Source organism: Pristis pectinata, chromosome 1, assembly GCF_009764475.1.
Source record: "Pristis pectinata isolate sPriPec2 chromosome 1, sPriPec2.1.pri, whole genome shotgun sequence".
In the NCBI taxonomy this organism is placed as follows: Eukaryota; Metazoa; Chordata; class Chondrichthyes; order Rhinopristiformes; family Pristidae; genus Pristis; species Pristis pectinata.
The window spans coordinates 52,485,562-52,507,282 of record NC_067405.1 but is presented as its reverse complement, the minus strand read 5'-3'; the positions used below and the strand labels follow the sequence as shown (position 1 = coordinate 52,507,282).

Sequence of the window (21,721 nt, the reverse complement as noted above, 5' to 3'; positions counted from 1 at the left end):
TGTAGCTAACAAGCAGCTTTATGCACATCACGGAAACCAGCCTCCCTCCATGGGCTCTGTCTATACCTCTCGCTGCCTTGGTGAAGCAGCCAGCATAATCAAGGACCCCACCCGCCCGGGTCATTCTCTCTCCTGCCCTCTCCCATCAGGCAGAAGATACAGGAATCAGAAGAATATTGTAGGAAAATTACATTAATGCAACTACTTTGCTAACCACACAATAGTAAAATCACATTTACACTCATTATTAATTCTAATTACAACCAATCAACAAAAAAACCACTGGAGAACTAAGTGATGCAACTTGGGTCCATGTGATGCACAAGACTTCATCAAAGACCCCCACTCACCCAGGACATTCTCTCTTCTCTCCCCTTCCATTGGGTAGAAGATACAGGTGCCTGAGGGCACGTACCACCAGACTTAAGGACAGCTTCTACTCCACTGTGATAAGACTATTGAATGGTTCCTTTATACAATGAGATGGACTATGACTTCACGATCTACCTTGTTGTGACCTTGCACCTTATCGCACTGCACTTTCTCTGTAGCTGTGACACTTTACTCTGTACTGTTATTGTTTTTATTTGTACTACCTCAATGCACTCTGTACTAACTCAATGTAACTGCACTGTGTAATGAACTGGCCTGTACGATCAGTATGCAAGACAAGTTTTTCACTGTACCTCGGTACAAGTGACAATAATAAACCAATACAAATACCAAGTGTGGCCTCACCAATATCTCGTACAATGCCAGTGTCCTTACAAACTGTTCTAATGGTAATTGCAACCAAAAAACGTTATATGATTACTTAATGAGTTCTTAAATCTTCCCACTAGTTGAGTGGTAAAGTCTACAATCAGTGTCACCCTGGAAACGATGGATGTCTGTGACCAGAATAACTTACTTGCGCAGCTCTGAGATTGACCACAGTACAATTTGGTATAAGACACCTATCAAAGTGTTCGACTAGTTTGGTTTTCCACCATATTCCATCAGTCTATAAGAAGAGGAGGCAAACCTTATGTTCACAAACTGGAGGTTAGAACATGCAATTCAACTCCAATAATCCGGCATGCTCGGGGCCTTTGTGGTGCTGGACTGCCAGATCTTCTGGACTATTAGATGTTATTCCACTTAATACTCCAATTCACTTCTATTTCTTTATTTTATGTGTTATACAGAATTATGATGAATTTTCCAGTGAAGCCAATGTGTTTAAAGGGTGCCTAAGTACAAGGGCACCGGTGCGTTTCAGGGAAACACAGTAAACACTGCCACATGCCAAATCATTGGGATCTCCAAATAGCTGAATAACAGATTATCAGAATATGAATGTATATATAAAAGAAATATTGCAAATACCTCGTGGGACTTAATAGATATTTAGGACAATGACTGCTCACAGACCCTCACTAAGAACCAGGTGTTCAATGATTCTGCACCAAGCAGCGAACAAAATCAAATCACTGGCCAAAAAGTATTTATTTATTGGCAAAATATTGTGCTGTATTTGTGTGTGATAACACTAACAAACAAAAAGGAGTAGTTTTAAGGATTAAATGTGAACTTCTAACAAAACTGGAACATGAGAAACATGGAATTTTCATTATAAGACAATTGGTTACACTGAAGTATCCAGATCAGCAGCATGAACCTTCTGGCCACTCTATTCCATTTTACTGTTTTAAGGATCAGACTCTACAAAAAGAAAATTGACAAATGATTCTTTTTATCAGCTTATGAACAATTACAGTAAAACACAATAGATAGTCAAACTTCTTTTCAAATAATTTATAGCATCTATGTTTAAGCACTAAAAGAAAATTCCACCATATGGGTCTGTCCAGAAGAAAGAAAACTTGTAAAAAAAAATAGCTTTCAAAAGCCGAGTAAACCCAAATTCTATAAAACACCAATACTTAAATGTACTGGTCTGTTACATATATTTAGGAAAAATAAAAGGTTTATAAGGAAATAAAAAAAATGTTTAGCATGGACTTACTAAAGCAAAAATCACTAATGCAGACAGAAGAGAGGCCCAACTATTCATGTTTTGCATTGAGATTCAACAATATTAATGATAATACTGAGTTAATGCATTGTTTTCTCCCACCATATTCAAATATAACATAGGTCTATCTTGGATATCCTAAGATATAAGAGGATAAACTTTATAGGTTAATAGTCCTGATTCAGGGCACTGAAGGCTGTTAATTTTTAATGACCAGAAAACTAATTGATGCACCAACTTCCACTGCCAAGTGTGCATTCTGGCCTTTCAATGAGCAAGGGTCCAAACCTGGATCACAAATAGGATCAGGGCGTACAAGTTTAACATAAAATTTCAATAACTTGCATGCAACAAGTGTAAGCAAGAGCTTTAGATCCATACACAAATATTTCTGGTGCATCATCATTTGTTTTACAAATGTCAGCACTTGGGTCAGGTGTACAAATGTACGGTATGTACAAATTGCAGAGTGCCATTTTGAAAAGCCACACTCCTATCTACACCCTATGAACCGTCTGTAATTATGTTTTCTTAAAAATATATTTTGGTAAGTACGTTGTTGGAATTTAAAGGTGGCTCCCTGGTCACAGTTTGCAAGTAGGAGGTATTATCAGCTGGGGGCCGTGCTGCTTGGTGCAGGAATGGGAGTAACAGGAGGGCATCAATGTTAGAAGTGGAAGCTGGAGAAGGGGTGATGAAGAATGTAAACTATTAAGCCTTTGGACGTTGCTCCACTGAAATTTTACAAAACAATTCGTCTGACTGTAATCCAAAAGCACAAAACTGCAGATGCTGGTAACCTGAGACAGGAAGACAGAAAACACTCAGCAAGTGATCTTTCATCAGAATGAGATGTTTCATTGACTTCCATTTTCTCCTTCTACAGATACTGCCTGACCTGCTGTGTATCTTCAGGATCTTCTATTGATATGGTCTTGTTGCAAGCTAAGCAAGCTTTAGCACTCAGGCTGAGGCCTGCTTGCACATGGACAATGTCACAGTCTTCTGCTTGGACCCACGATCAGCCTACTGATGCATCAGTATCTGCAGCCAGTCAACTGCAGCAGGAGAAAGGTTTACGTTCTTTGGCAAATGGCCCTTCCGATCCTCTGGTCCCATCAACGACCTGCAGGAGCCAGGAACTTGATTCAGAGGAGGTGGGGCACGCGACTAGAACTGACTGACGGAGTGGAGAGCCAGGGTGAAAACCGTAACTGGGAATGCGGGAACAGTGCTCCCTTTCGACAGCGGGCAACGTCCTGGTCATCGAGTGCGAGGTACTCGTGGGACAGATGTGGTCGACGCAGGACAAGAGGCGACTTGATAGAGGCGTATAAGATCATGAGGGGCATAGACAGAGTGGACAGCCAGCACCTTTTCCCCAGTGTGGCAGTAGCCAATACCAGAGGTCACCAGTTTAAGGTCAGAGGAGGAAAGTTTAAAGGGGGAGGGGGGCGGGGGAAGTCAGGAGGTAGGTTTTTGTTTCGAAAACAGAGAGTGGTGGGTGCCTGGAACGTACTGGGGCTGGTGGTGGAGGCTGATACAATGGAACATTTAAAAGACTCTTACATCGGTACATGGATGTAAGAAAAATGGAGAGTTATAGGCTGCGTAGGAGGGATGGGTAAGATTGATCGTGGAGTAGGTTTATATAGATCAGCACAACATTGTGGGCCAAAGGGCCTGTACTGTTCTATGGTCCATACCCTGCTCCTCTGCTGTGGTAGGCACCTAAGCCACCTTCCATTTCACGTGCAGATCAGGACGGATCACATCCACTGGGTTGTGATGCACAGGTGTCGAGGTAAACATAGCCCAACGTTACCCTCGTCCTAATCACCACCTTTATGGAGCTACACCAAGCAGTGTGTAGAACTGAAATAGACAAACACCAAGTATCACTAGGTGCTGAGATTCTAAACTGTACACAATACTCCAAGTGGGGTCTCACCAACATCTCGTACAATGCCAGCGTCCTTACAAACTGTTCTAATGGCAACTGCAACCAAAAAAGGTTAAATGATTACTTAATGATTTCTTAAATCTTCCAACTATCCAGTGTTGCAAAGGATGGGCCCGGCCTCCTTTGCGCTATCGGGCAAATTTTCCATTCAGTTTGACTATCCGCCCTCCATAGAAAGGTTCCTGCGGAAAAAAAAAATTATCTTCAACCACAATTTCATCAGGTAGTGGTCAGCATTGAACAGCCTTGAGCCCCTGTGAGAGAAGGAGATGGTGGATTGTGTGGGAGGGTTCCACAAGCAGATTGTCAGTCATCGGGCAGACTTATTACCTCACTGGCAGACTTCCAAGACCTCACTTGGCTGATACTGAGAGGGGCTCTCCCCGTCAGACCTTTCATGCCTTGTCGGGGCCTTGATTCCACTGCACGCTCCCTCAAAATGGCTGCAGTATGAATGAGATGATCATCTGCATGCCGGTCTGGAAAGGGAAGCAATGGTTCTTGTCAAAGGTTTGCCCCATGGTCTGCATACAGAGGCCAAACGGCAACTGCTGCTGGGAGGCCATCAACTTAGTGGAAGAGGCACTTTGGCCGGCTTGAAACTGGCTGGTCTTCCAGTGCAACGAGGTGTCCACAAGCAAACAGCATGTTCCAAGGTGCAGGTGTAAGGGATGCACTGAAGCTCGGTGCAGCCACCACCAAGACTCTGCAGGGAAGGGCCTCAGTCCAGGAAGTGGCGGCCTTTCAAAATGCTTCACGGGTGCATTGTCTGAGGAGGAGACGCAAGTGGCGTTGATGCATTGCGAGAGAATGTATTGAATTGAAAGTATAAAAAGGCATGTCCCTGGAAACAGAGGACTGCAGATGCTGGAATCTAGATGAAGGCATGTCCTGATTGGGTTCGCTGTGCATATTATGAATAAAATATACATTTTGGAAGTAAAAAAAAGTAAGCCTTAAAAGGTAATTGTTGACATTGCAATTGTGTGGTGGGGCAGGAGAGTAGAAGGTTCTCAAGGCAAGGTGACTGGAGGGAGCACAATGCAGAGGGTAGATGCACACAGCAGCTGATCTCACATCGCCAACAGAAGGATACATTACCAGTCTCCATTTTTTTCTGTCCAAGATGGAGCTCCTCTCCCAGGCGTCATATGTTAAACATTTAATTACCACAGGCAGCAGGCCCTGCGCAGTCTAATTAATTGAATGTTTGAAATGCCCAAGACTCCCAAGGAACCCCCAGGCACTTTTTAAAACCAGAGTGGAAATCGCACTGGAATCACACTCTTTGTGATGTGAAGCAGCAGCGGTGATAGACTTCCTCCTCAAGGGAGTCTGCCGTCTCCTTTTGCTGGAGTCAGTTCAGACCCTGACAGCAGATTTGCATTGAAATTTTAGCACTTAGCAGAGACGCCAAACTTACAGCAGAAGTACATTTTGTTCACACTCAAAAGCTTTTCAGCTAAGATTTCTTCAGTCTATACACTTATTTTCTTCATTTCTGTTTCATTCGCAGATTTGCATTAACGTATAACAACCAGTTTAGTGTCTCTTGGAGGTTTCTCGAATTATCTATTCCCGTGGGACTCTCTTTAATACTGCAAGTTACCTCATCTGCATACCCATATAACACTGCATTCAACCAATACTATTTCACAAATATTAATGGTCACATCCATAATTTTTAAACATCTTTGTATAAAATGTATTTGTGAAAAGATTGATAATTTGCATTTGGAATGCTAGCAGGCAGCAAAGCACTACAGGATCACCAGTTTTTTTTACTGCTTTTGCACAACATATATTTTTAAATTCTGGATTTATTAGGTCCCTATTCTGTCATAAAAAGTCTTAATCACAGAGCAGAGATGGCTGGATTCTTCACTTAACAATTGGTGTGTTTTCACCACAAGGACTGCAATTTGTGCAGTGCAGAAAAATCACAAACCCTGGTTCAGCTTCTCGGACACAGATTTGACAGAATTTATTGTGGCCTGTCAGCATCAGGTTTACTGTGCAACTTCATTTCAAGCCCATTCACAGACTCTGTCCAACATCTGGACAGCTCTACTGTAAATGCAGGTGTGTGCCTATACTTCACCTACTTCACCAGTAACCCCTGTTCACGCTCCCCCTCTCACAGAGTCATACAGAACGGAAACAGGCCCTTCGGCCCAACTCATCCATGCCAACTAAGATGCCCATCTAAACTAGTCCCATTTGCCTGTGTTTGACCCATATCCTCGAAAACTTTCCTATTTTTTTTCTTTTTAAAAAAAATATCTATTTGCACAGGTCTCAGCCGTCAATGTCCAGGTGCGAGAGCTGCATACATGCTGTTCGATAAATCTAGCACAAACTGACCAACTACTCTACAGGTGCCCGACTAGAGCTTTATAAAGGTTCAACAATGAAGAGTCAATGACCCCAAATGTTAACTTTGTTTCTCTTGCCATAGTTGCTGCTGGACCTAATGTGTTTTTCCTGCATTTTGTGTTTTTCTTTCAGGTCACAGCACCTGCAGATTTTTTTTTGTTTTGATCAGCGTAACTTTCCAACTCTATATCCAATACCTTTATTTAAGGAGCCCAAGATTCCACACGTTGTTTGTCAACCACTCTTATCGTGCCCTGCCATGTTAGCTGACGTGTCCATGAACCTCCCCCCACCACCAAGTTTCTGTTTGTGAACACCCCACTTAGAACTGCCATTGTCTACATTGCTTCTCCCCATTCTTTCTGTGAAAATCCATCACCTCTCCATTAAATGCAGTCTGATAGCTTTCTGCTGGCCACCTGCAACCCTGTTGCGGTATATTGGTATCATGTGCTCTTTTTCCATTTCCAAGTTTGATATAGTCAGAATCTGAGCGTCATCCAGCACAGAAACATGCCCCTCGGCCCATGTCCATGCCGCCCCTGTGCCTATATACATTATTCCTATTTGCCCGCATTGTTTCTGCTTCACCCCTGCTGTGTCCGCGCCTTCTTCACACTTGGCGGTCCACTTCCAAACACCCCGCTTCGCCCAGCGGCCGATCACTGTTGCGCACTCCTTGATTAGACGCCCCTTCACTCTGTCCATGGTTCACCCTACATGGTCCGCTAGGCCACCGCTCTTTCACGTCCTCTCGACCTGAACCCCACCGTATTCCTTTCAGGTCCGCTAGGCCCGTCAGTCCGCTGGCGCTGCCCCCAAGTGTATCCCTTCCAGGTCCGCTTCGGCTCCACCCTACCGGGTCCGCACCCAGCCTGGCAGATGAACTCCGGGTCATGCTTCCGCCCGTACACTTCTCCCTGCCGCCGGCGAGCTCTCTGCCTTCTGTGCTTCGCCCTCGCCTCAATTCGCCCTCTCAGCCTGGTTCACGCTTTACCCCACCTGGTGCGCTGGCTCGTCGCCCTGCATCTCTTCGCAATGCCCGACCTGCTTTTAGTTGCCCCCTTTTTAGGTGGCTCTGTCCATCCCTGTTCAGGGTTCACCCTACACGGTCCGCTGGGCCACCACCCTTTCCCGTCCGCTCGACCGAGACCCTGCCCTCGGCTTGAGCTGCACCCTACTGGGTCCACACCCAGTTTGCCAGATAGCGCATCCTGCCGCCTCTGCACTTCTCTCGTAGTACTGTTATAACTACATATTTCTTGGTCTTTGGAGACCTGCGCTGCTCCAACCAAGTACAAACCCAGCTTTGGGAGCAGCACCTCATCCTTTTCAGTCAGCCCCAACGTCGATTTCAGTAATTTAAAATAAATCCATTATTTTCTGGTTGTTCTGCTGCTTATATGGGCCGGCACAAGAGAAGAACCTCTAACATTTCAGGTATAAACCCTTTGTCAGAATTAAGTGTTGTGGGGTGATGGGAGCGCTGTCCTTTACCGTTTACTTTAAATGAGATCTTAGATTTTACAGCCTAGATCTTACATCCTATTAAGAGCAAAACAACTGGCATTTGCTTTATTATTCTGGGAAACTCACAGCAACTTCTGGATTGCTACATGTGCTATTTAGTGTGGAGATCCCCAAGTTTCTGATTCAAGCCTCTGATCATGCAGTCCGTCAGTGAGAAGGATGACTTGCTACTTGTCCAATTCAGATTGTGATTGAGCACAGGCTGTGCTTGCAGCTTCTTGCATCCCAATGAAGGAAATTCAGTTGCATCTATTGCAAATTCAATTAGCAAATATAGAAAAATCAAGCTGGCTGCATGCTACGGCCGCTGGGTGCCAGGAATGCCAATTAACTGAGGCCCAGATGAATTGGGGAATTCTTACCAGAGAGAGATCAGGGACGGAGGGAGCCTACTATCTATCATCTGGGTCAATGATGAGTGTTACTGCTTTGCCACTGACTGCAAATTTTACACCACTGTACATTCCCAGAAAGTTTATGCTTTCAGCATTAGTACTCCTTGCTTTTCTTTCTACCCGTCTTCTCTCCCACTCAATCCACTTTATGTCCTCAGAAGTTTTCAAGTGCAGCTATTTGTTCTTATAACTTTTTTTTAAAACATCTCACTCAAATAATTTTTAACATCAATTAAGAATAGATGGAAGTGCACCAATAGTTCTCCGTGGGCTATTGTTTCCCTCATTATGCCCCTTCACCCGTCCCAATAACCACCCACTCTTCTCCAGGATCTGACAGACTTCTGCCTTTCTGACACACAGGCCGAAGATCTGCTTCCCACCAGTAATCGGGGCATCTTCTTTGATTTGTCTCTCCAACAGGAGATCATTCATGCCTTAGTTTTCAATGCTGAGGATGGATTACCTTTGAGATGCTGACTGGTTTTATTCCACAAATGCTGAATGGGATGTTGTGCATTTCTTTCATTTTTCTTCAAGATCCAGAAGAGACAAATTAAATAATAAAAATGACAACCACCGGCTGTTAAAGGCGACCAATAGTAGCTAAATACCAAATGAAGGCAGAAGGATTACAGGGGAATGCAAAAATAGTTGCTTCTCAGACAAAACATTCTTTCTGAGCAAATAAATTTAGATTCTGCTACATATTTAAACCTATCTAAGCAAATTAAAACCAACTGCATTCTGTGATGACTGCTCTCTCTTGCTGATTGTGGATTACTGACTGTGCTTGAAGTTGTTACGTTCATATCAAAAGTGCAAGCAGGTTAGGGAGGAGGGAGCAGGCAGGAAAGGAAGGGCAGGGAACATTTCAATAGTGGCAAACAAACAGTGTAGAAGTGGCAGGATATGCACCAGCTGTGTGGAACAACCTGAATCCTGCAACATTGGATGAATATTGGTAGAAAAAAAATCAGAAATCATATTTGCAGAGAAGGCATCAAACCTCTCTGTCGAAGGCCAGAGGAAATCCAGAAAAAGCAAACAAGGAAACACAGACTTGACCATTTTTGATCTTCTCTCTTTATCTTAAATGCAATTAACTTTTTTTAAGATAGCCACCCCTCAATGTTGATTCTTAAAGCAGCACTGAGGCAGGTTTATTTTCTGACTGATCCATTAATACATGACCAATGCACTGATTGTTCCAAATTATTCAGAAAGAAGCACCATGCAATCTCATATAATCTGAAAATACCAGATCAAATCATTCATTCTGCACAGACAAGAATAAAAAGTGTCCTGTCAGAATTGCTTAAGGCTATAGAGGGAATAGGGATTAGCATTTAATACAAACTATTACCGTTGGAAGAATCAAATATCCGTGTGGGATATACATCACCACAGAGCAAAATATAACAGAAAGAAATAAAGAGACTGAGGAAATAAAAACTGATCAAATGCCACAATACCAGGGGACAGGCAGCAATATCCCAGGAGCACACCTGATCTAACTATCCCTTGGAATAAGGGTAATAACTGCAACTGAAAATTATATTTCTGCATCAATATTTGTAACAAGTGAGAAACAGTGTTTGCAGAACCCATGCTAACTGGGCAAACACAGCTGTGGAGGATGTGCAGCAAAAGATGTGGAAACGGAAGGAGGCTCCAAATAGCAAACCTTCCCACATTTACATGTGTTGGCAGCAACCCACACAGTTTGGTTTTCCCGAAAATTAGATACCCAAAGCTACCTCTCCCTTTGATATACTTCACACCACCATCTATAATCAACTTATTAAAGTAATTAGAAATAAAGTTTGGAAATTTTAATAGGACCATCCAGTATATTGAAAAAAAAAATGTCAAAAATGTTATATGGGCCCATTTCTTCCCTTCGACCAATTAAACTGCAGAATCAGAGATCAGAAGCTACTCAGTGCTTAAGGCTTATTTAAATTCAGCTGTTCTGAGCAGGGCCAGTGTTACATTAAGGCTTTTCTGCTGCAGATCCTGTTCTTGCCTGGGCCTCTAATAATGTAAATATGCATTAAGAATTCACTTAGCTCAAAGAAAATGTACAGTGCCAATATGTCCCGAAAATATCTACTAGCTGCCACTGTTATCATGCTCTTCCCGCTACCACTGCCTTTAATGGTAAGCACCACCCAGTTGCTAGCCTTTATGTACTATTCTGACATGACTAGAATACAAGCAAACCTGACAGATGCGCACTTGTCATTTCTAAGCACACGACCCCTGACCCTAACCCTCCCCCAAAAATCATAGCACAAGAAGAGTTGGGGAAATCGCTCTGATTGAACAGAAGGGAGGCTTCACAGAGTTCCAGCTTGGCAGTTCCTCTCTGGCCGGCAGGGAGGACTCCTCCACTTCATTCCCACAATTTATCCTTGTCGTTTGATTGCCCAGAAGCCCCGTCCCTGACGCGGTGGATTTTAACCAACTCGATGATTACAGCCAATATGGGGCACTGGGTGCTCTGACACCAGAGGGAGGGGACGACGTCACACTCAGCAAAAGCATAAATGCAGCGATGATGCAACCGCCACTGATCCAAGGCACTGGATTTGCAGCAAGAGTCAGAACCAATTTAAAAGAATGACTGAACCCCAACTGAAGGAAGTCACTGGGCAAAGTGAACACACATATGGAATTACTTAGGAAATGCAGAACAGAAAAATAAATGCGCACTTGTCATTTCTAAGCACATGACCCCTGACACTAACCCTCCCCCAAAAATCATAGCACAAGAAGAGTTGGAGAATCGTTTTGATTGAACAGAAGGGAAGCTTCAGAGTCCCAGCTTGACATTTGCTCAATTGGGAAAGCTGAACTGGATCAATGCTTATGCTCCGTACCAGCCTCCTCCCTGCCTATGTCTGGTTCTGGAACCAAGTTCTGAAGACCAAGTTGTTGCCACAGAAGGCTGTGGAGACCAAGTCATTGGGTGTATTCAAGGCAGAGATGGGTAGGTTCTTGTTTGGTACAGGGATTAAGGGTTACAGGGAGAAGGCAGGAGAATGGAGTCGAGAGAGCAAAAAAAAAATCAGCTGTGATTGAATGGCAGAGCAGACTCGATGGGCTGAATGGCCTGATTCCGCTCCTATATCTTATGGTCTTATTTTCATCTCTTCCCCTCATTTCCCTATCCTTCCTCCTCTCCCTCGCTTACCTACCCAGTTTCCCCTTGCATCCATCTAGCTACACGAGCAGTGAACAGCGCAACAGTGACGGAGCAATGGGCGTTGCCCTTCCAGCAAAAATCAATAACCGAGCAGCTCCCAAGCCAGTGGCTCATGCTTTCGGCACCGCCGCTTCCTGAAGTCAGGGCGCAGTCGCAGGTGCCCGAGTTCAACTCACCGAGTTCTGAAGACCGGCCGCAGTCAGGAGGGGGGGGGGAGAAAAAACATGCTTTCACACATCGGCTGTGGCAAATCTGTCACTTTACTTTGATGACACCACGGGCTGCTCGAGACTTGCTGGCTGGAAGCCCAGTTTTAAAGCAGCTTTGGAATACACAGCAGGTCTAACCTTGGAACCTCTGCACACTTTGGTTCCATACCAGCCATGACATTTACCCAGTAAACCAACAGGGGTACTACGACTCATTTAGTGTTTGACCCAACACAGGAAGAACGAAACAGCTTTCAATTTTTAAAAGAATGTTAGGCATGATGTTTTATGGCCGGTAGTGGGTTACAGCTTGCAAATCACTTAAAGATGCAGAACCTTGATTACTGTCACGGTTACAGCAATACAGTAGCTACTGGTCAGAGGTTACTGGCTCCAACCGGGCAGTGCCTTGCTCACATTCACCAGTACAATTATTATTCTCCCAACCAAACAACAAAACTGTACACATATCCACTTACCAGTGTGACCAAGGTTCCCTTCTGCCTGTTAAGTCTGTAATAGTTTGGTTGGCAGAAAGAGTCCATGTTATCAATGCGGTGTGAGCAAGTTTAAAATCCGAGCGCTTATTAAACGAGGTTTTAAAAGGAGCAAATGCCAAAATCCCAGAGTGATGCCTTTTCTGGGATCAAGGTGATGCTGGGAGGGAGGTAGTAAAAGAGATTTTACACAGACTCTACACATTAAAGCTTAAACACACCCATAAGGATTCTATGCCCCAAGGTATATGACATTTGTAAATTAATTGTGATGACCAGCAGAAATGATTTACCAAGGGTGAAGTATTTTTTCACTACTTAACCTAGTTCTCAAGTCATGGAAGACGGTGTTGAAGGAACTGTACATTGGTGAGGGGTGGGGGAGGGTTTTAAGTAGCGGATATATTGTTCACCGCAATGCTCCTGAAAGAAAAAGATGGATCAATTTTGCTTTTTGGGAATTCCACCATTTATTCGATACTTTCATATGATATAGATCCCTTTTCATTAACTTTTCAATTTAGAGGAACGGAGTTGACGACATAATATTGCTCTGTTTCTATTGAGAAATTTCAGTCCAGTTTTCTTTTTTCTGAAGTTTTCTTTTTAGTTTGGTTTGATTATTTACAATTTTCCATTGATTTGGGGATTTTTTTTTCTTTATATACACAATAAATCTTTTCTTTCCTTTCTTTATATTATATTCATCTAGTAGAGATCATGAGATCTAAAGATTTTGTTTTACATTTATTATTCTTTATGATTATCTATGCCATGATTGTTCTCTTGATCTCTTTGTATTACATGTACAATCATCGATGTTATATATTAATCTGTATTAATTTGGAAACTAATAAAAAAGATTGAAAAGAAAGGAAATTCCAGTGACACCCAGCTGTAGAGAATACCAAGTTCCAACTGCAACGAGACATTGATCAGAGCCTGGCTGGATTTAATCTAACAATCTGTGAGAGCCATCTGACTTGGACTGGAAATACATTATTGAAACATGAGATGGATGCCCGATGAACTAATGAGATAGTTAAGCGAGGCTGGTTTCCAACAGCTCCTGCTTTTCAACAGCTTTTCAGTGACCCAAGCTTCCCTCTCTGGGGGAAGCTGGGGCTGCTTCCTTAAGGGAGAAAAATAAGAGGAGAATTTACAATTATCACTAACTGGAGCAAGATTAATAATTGGTTTGATGTGGGTTAATAAATCATGTATTTAATGTTATTATGAAGGTAACAGATAATTTACTATCGCTGTTTCATTCATTATTCTATTTCAGCTCTGGCCTGTCCGTCCACAATCCCTGCGCCCTTCCAACAAGGCCCAATGTAAATTTGAGGGAAAGCACCTCACCTTCCGTCTGCGCAAGCTACAGCCTTCAAGGTTCAATTTTTGCCGATAACTCGCATTGTCTTTTTCTGTCTTTGACTATATCACAACTGGTCAGCTATTCTCTCTCCCCAACCCTACCTAAACTGCTGGGTATTTCCAGCATCTCCCTTTTGGTTTCAGATTTCTGCAACAGCTCTGACTGATGTCCATGTTGGATTTCTCTCAAATCTATCAACCAGCCAGCTTCATTAACTACCTTCATACATGTCATTGCAACCCTGGCCCCATCCTATCAGAGGCATTCCCATTATCCTATCCATCCCTCTCCCATCGTCTCGGCAATTTAAAACTAATGGGATTAATGTAATGGTTGTCAGTGCAGACTCAGTGGGCCTGTTTCTGTGATGTCTCTCTCTATGACTAAACTTGTTTTCTCACATACCCAGACATGATGAAGGGTCCTCAACCCGAAATATTAACTTTGCATGCTGCCTGACCTGCTGAGCGTTTGCAGCAATTTGGTTTTATTTCAGTTTTCTTTTTTGATTTTTCAACTTAGTGGGGACCTCCTTCCAGACTGGGGGGGGGGGGGGGGGGGGGGGGGGGGGGGGGGGGGGGGGGGGGGGGGGGGTGGGGTGGATATCAACCTTTCACCACCACTACCACTCCGTCAAGGAGCCAGTTTTCCTTCCACGCTGCCACCTGCCTCTTTATTCCACAACCTTCAATATAATGAGAAGGGTCAAGCTCTCGGGGCATTAAACAGCGGACCCACATGGAACCTGAGCTGATACTGTGAAAAGAAATCATTTTGGAAAAAAAAATGTGTTGGAAAACACTCGGCAGGTCAGACAGCATCTGTGGAGCGAAACAGAATAAATGTATTGGGTCAGGACCCTTCACCAGAACGGTGAGATGGCATCACAGAGAAACAAAATGGCGAGAGTTGGCACAGGTCTCCTGCCCAGTGAAGCAAGTGGGAAGAGCAGTGCCTGCAAATGCACTCGTAGGGAACTATTTATTTTTTTTAAAACGATGTTCTTTGCAAAGACCATCTCAGAAACAGAGATGCAAATTTAGGTTCTCCCATGCACCAATCAAGAGAACCAACCCCACCTCCTCAACCAGCTCCACCTCAGTGAAACCCTCTTCTCTCAACTTGTATAAGCATCAGCTTTAAAACTTTTTTTTAAAAACTTTATTTACACAGCACGGTAACAGGCCCTTCTGGCCCAACGAGCCTGCATTGCCCAATTACGCCCATGTTAACCTACTAATCTGTACAGCTTTGGAATGTGGGAGGAAACCGGAGTACCGCTGCTCCGCCTATATCCCTGGTGGAATTTTCCTGCTGCCCTGATCCATGGATTTTGCAGGGGCAACCAACTGGGTCACACAGAATGTTCACAGAGTTGTCGTTCCAAGGTCTGGCGTAGAGGAGGTCAGGGAAGGTTGAGTGGTCACTCTGCCCCCGTAACCCAATTACTCATTTAAAAATGCGCTTCCTCAATTAAAAACATCAAGCATCATGCCCATCTGAACCATGCTCTAAAACACTTGCAGATCTGAAGCCACAGCAAAAGCAAAAATCCCAAGAGCTCTAGATGCAAATAATCCCTATCTCATGAGGTAAAATATCGAAAATATAAATTCCATCCAGTGATCTCCCCACACACAGAAAATCAACACTCTTCCCGAGGCATACATGGAGATGCTGGGCTTTCTTTGCTATTCTACTCGCTCCTTAGAATGGTCATTCCCTTTGTCGCACAATGGTCTCTGATCGCCAGCCACTGTGACTCGCTCCTCCCCCTCACTTTGTTGCCTTGAATGCCATTGTTGCCAGTGCCACTGCTTCAAGTATCATTGCCCATCAGTATCAGCTCAAACACCCGTGTAAAGGCTCCCAATGCAAAGGAGTCTCCTGGGCCAGCTGTACCTTGGACCAGTGTGTCCTAGCTTGAGTTGATCTGTTCTCCACGTCCATTGTTAGATTTGAATGCAGGGAAGTGCAAAACAAAGATATTTCAGCTTCTTTCCAGGTCTGAAGCACCGGTGATCAGAGGGTGCTAAGCCCTCAACTCCTTTACTGACCTAAAAACAACTTCATTGAACTCCCCCAAACCAGCGCGCACAGTCCTTCATTGCACACCACAAACAGAACAGCTGACAAATGCACGTTTTGGTCACACGGGCCCACAGGGTGCTTAGGATAATATCAATCCTCACATTTATATCAGTTGTCTTGTCGACTTAGTCCAGGTTCCACATCAAGTGGGCTGAGATACAACATGAAGCCCTACTGAATTCAATTACTGTACCACATACTCCATTGCAGACTCTTTTTCATCTGGTAGAGGGCACCAAAATGAAGCAAAAATTAACAAGTAACCAAACATTGTTGCTTCTCGTAACTTAACGAAGGTAACCAACATAATTGCCTCATAATTTGAAGCCACTTAAAAGGCGCTTCAAGTTGTCACTTCTGTTTTTGCTTGTCAATTTTCACACCACTAAGTCTCAAAACACCAATGAGATAAATATAGAATTTATCCACTTCATCTTGCTGTGCAAGCTCCAGAAGATGTCCATACAGAACTTGAATAATCTACTCAGGCCCTGACGAGAATGCACGATAAACATCACCCTGACACGTGTTCCCTGTCCGAACATAACCGAAGACATCAACCTTGCGCCAAAGGTCAGAATTACTACTGCTTTATCAAATGCTGCCCACTTGGCTGTTCATTACCTTCCATATTATAAATTACTAAATATTCATAACTAAAAGTCCTGTATAATAATTAACATGCACTTTTAAAAATAAATCAAATCACATGCACTTTTACAAACAAATGCAACCACTGAAATGGCTGCACTCAGACGTAAAAGCAACAAAAATAAGGGGTTTTCTGCTATAATATCAAACGATGCATGGACTTCAATTCTATGAATTCTAACACTAACATTGCATGTCCTTGTAGACCTGGATGCTTAGGGCATGAGTCTATCCCGTCCTTCAAATTGTACAAGAAAATCTAACCAGGCAGATTAAGCTTCACTTTAATAGCTGAGGTGGCATCTCCAACACTGTGGCACTCCCTCCGTACTGTGAAGTATCAACCTGGAATGATTACATGCTCCTGGAAAGTGGCTTAATCCACAATCTCCCAACTCACATTAACCCACCAGAATATACTGCAGCATGTTCACCCACATTTAAAGTGGCAATCATGATAGAATCACTAATATGCCATTGGCCAGTGTGAGTATAATCAATTTTTAAAAGTGAATTTCTGATTGTAGCTTGTTGATGGAATTATTAGCATTATACACAAGCAAACAGGCATTGTTCATTTAAATCTCCTTGCATTACTGGTTCTGGATATGCAAGTGATAACCACAAAATAAAGCCAATACTTAACACTTTATAAAAATTTGGGTTGTAATCAAGCCATAAGAATATATCAGTTTTTTTTTTAAATACGTCACAATTTCAGACATGCAAGTTTAACAGGAAAGGGAGAAGGAGACCACCCATGACTATGTCATTTCTATTTCATGGTCAAGGAGCCCAAAATCAGAAGCAAAGATACCATCTAAAGCCATATTTGTATACACCAGCCATATATCCTTGTATTGAGTAAGATATGTGGATTCCACATCCTCCCTACTTTGACTTGAAGAAATCAAATCTTAAAAAAAAATTCCTTATTAGTTCGTTTCACCTCCTCCCCAAATAATTTGGTGTTTTTTTTCCAGAAAACTGGCCACTAGTCAGTATGCATGGAGACTGGCAGACCCCTTTGAAGACCGAACTCCTAGCCGCCTACGCATATAGATAAACGTGGCTTGGTTTAGGAAATCATTCATTCTGTAAAGCCTTTTGTCCATCTGCCTTTCAAAGATCTAGTACAATACCATTATTATCCAGAATAATTATCACAGCAGATGTCACTGTATTTCTTTCTAAACCTTGACATGCAAAAGCCCAAGCAATCACAAAGATCTGAAACCACAAAGGCCAAAAAAATGCATTGCAAATTATCAATGCAAATTATCTACATCCTGATAAAAAGCACAAAGGAATATTGATATTTTTAAAATATTATTTACCAATTTTGTGCTAATTCATTTAGTTTATCAGAATTTAATTTGGCTCACTATCAAGGCAACTGGTTTTCCTAAAGTATCGGTTCAATGATTTACAATGTTGACCATTTAAGTCCAACACTTCTCTATACAAAATATATGCAAAAATAATAATTAAATTAATTGATAGCTCAGGACATATGTGACAATCTCACTGCAGTTTTTTGGGACTCTGTTGTGCAATAAAGTACAGAAGTCATTTTATACACACAAACAATTTTTAAAAAATCACTTACAATTCAAAGTGAAGTAGTTTGGGATATTTGAGAAGGATATTACATAAATGAAAGCCTCCTTCTCCCAACACTGTCAAAGATTGCAACTTCAGGTGAGGTGTAATGCTAAACTAAGGCTCATCCACCAGTTCTGGGGCGATGGTTATTGGAAGTGCCACTGCTGTGTTCAAACCACACAAACTTTAAAAATCTACTCTATACTTCTGCATTCATAAAAAGGGCAACCGATAATTCCAAGTCTTTTATGATTGGTCAGTCCGTAAAACATTTTTCCCTACTCGTCCTTTTGAAAATATCAAAGTATTTGGCAAAAACTGTGCAAGCTCCAGATGTCCATACAGAACTTGAATAATCTGCTCAGCCCTGACGAGAATGCACGATAAACATCACCCTGACACATGTTCCCTGTCCGAATATAAACCGAAGACATCAACCTTGCGCCAAAGGTCAGAATTACTACTGCTTTATCAAATGCTGCCCACTTGGCTGTTCATTACTTCCATATTATAATCACTAATATTCATAACTAAAAACCCTGTATAACAATTAACACGCACCTTTAAAATAAATCAAATCATTTACACTTTTACAAACAAATGCAACTGCTGAAATGGCTGCACTCAGCCGTAAAAGCAACAAAAATAAGGGGTTTTCTACTGTAATATCAAACGATGCATGGACTTCAATTCTATGAATTCTAACACTAACATTGCATGTCCTTGTAATGGGAAGACTAAACAAAAAAAAATCATGCCAATATTTGCCCGACTTTCCAGCCCGAGGTTCGAACATTGCACACAGGCGAAGCTTCAACCCCGATGTCGAGGGTACAAGGTGCCAACCCAAGAAGGTTTGGGATTAAGGCCCCCAAGAAGGAACATGGGATCATTGCAACCCTTGCACAGGATACACAAATAAAAAATAATGTAGGACTATCTTTTTTAAAAAAAATAAGGTTTTTTTTAACCATCATACAGAAATAGCTCTCTCTCTCTCTCCATCCCAGAGATATAGACATGAAGCGGAATAACAGGTTGTCATCGCAACAAGCGCTGGAGTCAGGCGTTGCTGCTGCCGCTGAACGCGAGCCCCGTCTCTCGCATCCTCGGAACTCGGCCCGGAGCGCGTGGCGTGACCCTCACCTGGGCTCGGGCTCCGGAGCTGCACCTGTCCGCCACGAACCCCGTCAATCACATCCCCAGATCCCGGCCCCCGGGCGCGGCGCCACCCTCACCTGGACTCTGGCCCGGGAGTTGCAACGATTGCTGCCGCTGATGCTGGGCGTGCAATTTCCCCGTTTTATTGTGCGCCCTCCACGCAGCCTTTACCGTCGGCTTACTCCTGATGGAACCGTTCAGCCCATTGCCAGCAAAGCAGGACAAACAGGGCTAGATAACTAAGCGAATCCGACATGGTTTAAGGGCGGCGGTCCGATGGGGCAGGTGGTTGCATCAAGGAGGCAACAGAAGCGATGGGATTTCGGTCCGTTCCCATGTTTGTTATCTGCTGCTCGGTGCGGTCCTTATTGCTGTAGGATGGAAATTTCTCTGGAGGGAACTGATTGGAGGGGCGGAGGAGCTGGCGCCCTCCACAGGAAACTCCCGCATGTGCAATAACACTTGTCCATCCGAGCAGCCTGCGCAGGAGCGAAAATGACCAAAAAACCCAACGCTGAATATTGCAATTATTGACATATTTTTAAAACTGAAACTATGAACGACTCATGCACCGAAGGGACCAAACCTGCACTTGTCACCACCTTCCATTCTCCCCTTACTGGCCGAGCCGATAGGGACCCTCTGAATTACTATTTGACATTAAAATGTTTCCAGTACCACACCTACTGGCTGGCTCCTTTCACTTCTGTAATACTGCTCATGCGCTACTGAAATTTCCATCCTAGAATTCACTATTCCAATGTTCTCCCAGTCAGCCTCCCACCTTTGGCCCTCTTTAAGCCCAGCACATCGAAATACTCTGCTTTCTCTGTCTTAATTTACACTTCCGAGCAGTTCAACTATCACACAATATCACAGAATTGTTCAAAAAGTATCATGGAACAGCTCAAGAAGAAAACATTGTCCAAATAATACCAAGTCTTTGGAGGACAAGCTGATCAGGACTAATCCGCCACTCTTTCCCTGTGGTCCTGTAAATTATCTTATGTTCTGCGTGTTTCCAATTCCCTTTATACCTTCCTGATGGGTTCTGTTTTCACTACCTATTACAGGCATTGAGTTCCAGGTCATAACCACATTTTTCAAAAAAAGGTTTTTCCTCAGTACACTTTTTTTGCCCATAACTTATGCTCAAAGTGGCTTGTGATCTAGCAAAAAAAAAGAATGTTGAGATTCTCATCCTGGTTTGAAAAAATACTTGCTGGCACATTCCTTCCTTTATTACTTCTGCAAGCCCTACAACTCTCAGGTCTCTGCACACCTTCAATTCTGGGGTCTTCCAGATTCCAGTTTTAATTCCTTCAGTAGCAGCAAACACACCTCCAGCAGCAGCAAACACACCTCCAGCTACCAAGCCTTCAAGTTCTGGAATTCCTTTCTAAAACCTTTCTTCCTTTAAGATGTTCCTTAAACCCTTATCCTTTGTATATAACTTTAGTCATCTAGCCTAACTTCTCCTTATTAGCTCAGTGTCAAATTACTTGGAGACACATTGCTAAAGTACCTTGGGATATTTTATGATATTGTACGCATTATCAATGCAAGCTCTTATTAACACAAAGAATCAACTAGAGCATGTTGTTAACTCTCCACTGGCTTGCTGCAGAGTTACCTTCTTTTGGATGGAATGTTAAACTCTGTTGACACAAAAAGTTCTGTTGATCCCATTTCAATCAGATCAGGCATATATATATCCTTGATTGAACATCACTTAAAAAGATCTGGCCATTGCCATATTGTTGTTTATAGAAGCAAGTAGGCTGTCATTCCAAATATGAGCACTTTTCAAAAGTACTTGTTTTGCTCCACATTGTTTTAGGACAGCCTGAATAATATATGGAAGGCCCTGTAGTAATGACAATCTTTCTTCCTCTTGATAAGTAGATCATTTGGCTTTATAATGCAAGACTTTTAGACTAGAAGAATTTTTTTTAACAATGTACTAATCTGTTACTTTGAGTGGTTTCATTAGGTTTTGCTTTTACTGGAAAAAAAGTTGATTCCCTGGTATACATGATTCTTGGTCTGCAGCTTTAAGCCTCCCTATCATGTTGGAACATGATTCTGTTTACTTAAAATATACAGCAAAGAAACAAGCTAATCAACCATACTGTCCATACCAGTGTTAACATTATACACAAGCCCCTTCCATCCCATACCACATAACTATCATACCCCATTCTCTTCCACACTTATTTATCCAGCTTTCTGTTTTTGCTCCCATGAATTTGATACCATTGGTGAATTAATTTAACAACTTTATTCTTGTTAATTTTATACTCAGAAGCAGAATCAAGTTCATTATCACTAACTTGTATGTCGTGAAATTTGTTGTGTCAAATTATTACTCTTTTATTTTTACTTGATAACTGGAAGGGTAAACTTGATAGGGCAGATGTTGAGATGTTTCCACTAGTGGGAGAGTCACAAACAAGGGGGGGCGGGGAAATAATAAGGGGCCAATCATTTAAAACTGAGGTGTGTAGAAATTTCTTCTCTACGAGTGTAGTGAATCTCTGGCCTTCTGACACTGAGGGTGGTGGAGGGTAGATCTCTAGATATATTTAAACTGTAGGTAGATAAATACTTAAGATAGTGCAGGCTATGGGGAACTAG

The 21,721-nt window shown here is 42.7% G+C and overlaps 1 protein-coding gene across 1 annotated transcript in view; it reads right to left on the bottom strand.

The window, feature by feature from the left end:
- fam171b (family with sequence similarity 171 member B) overlaps positions 1-19,825 on the bottom strand; it is a 41,254-nt gene extending 21,429 nt beyond the window's left edge. The window contains exons 1-2 of the mRNA XM_052029908.1: positions 19,772-19,825; positions 19,162-19,315 (exon numbers count right to left, since the gene is read on the bottom strand). Of these exons, the coding sequence (XP_051885868.1) occupies positions 19,162-19,315; positions 19,772-19,825 (208 nt within the window). The remainder of the gene's footprint in view (positions 1-19,161; positions 19,316-19,771) is intronic.
- Between the last annotated feature and the right edge of the window lie 1,896 nt (positions 19,826-21,721).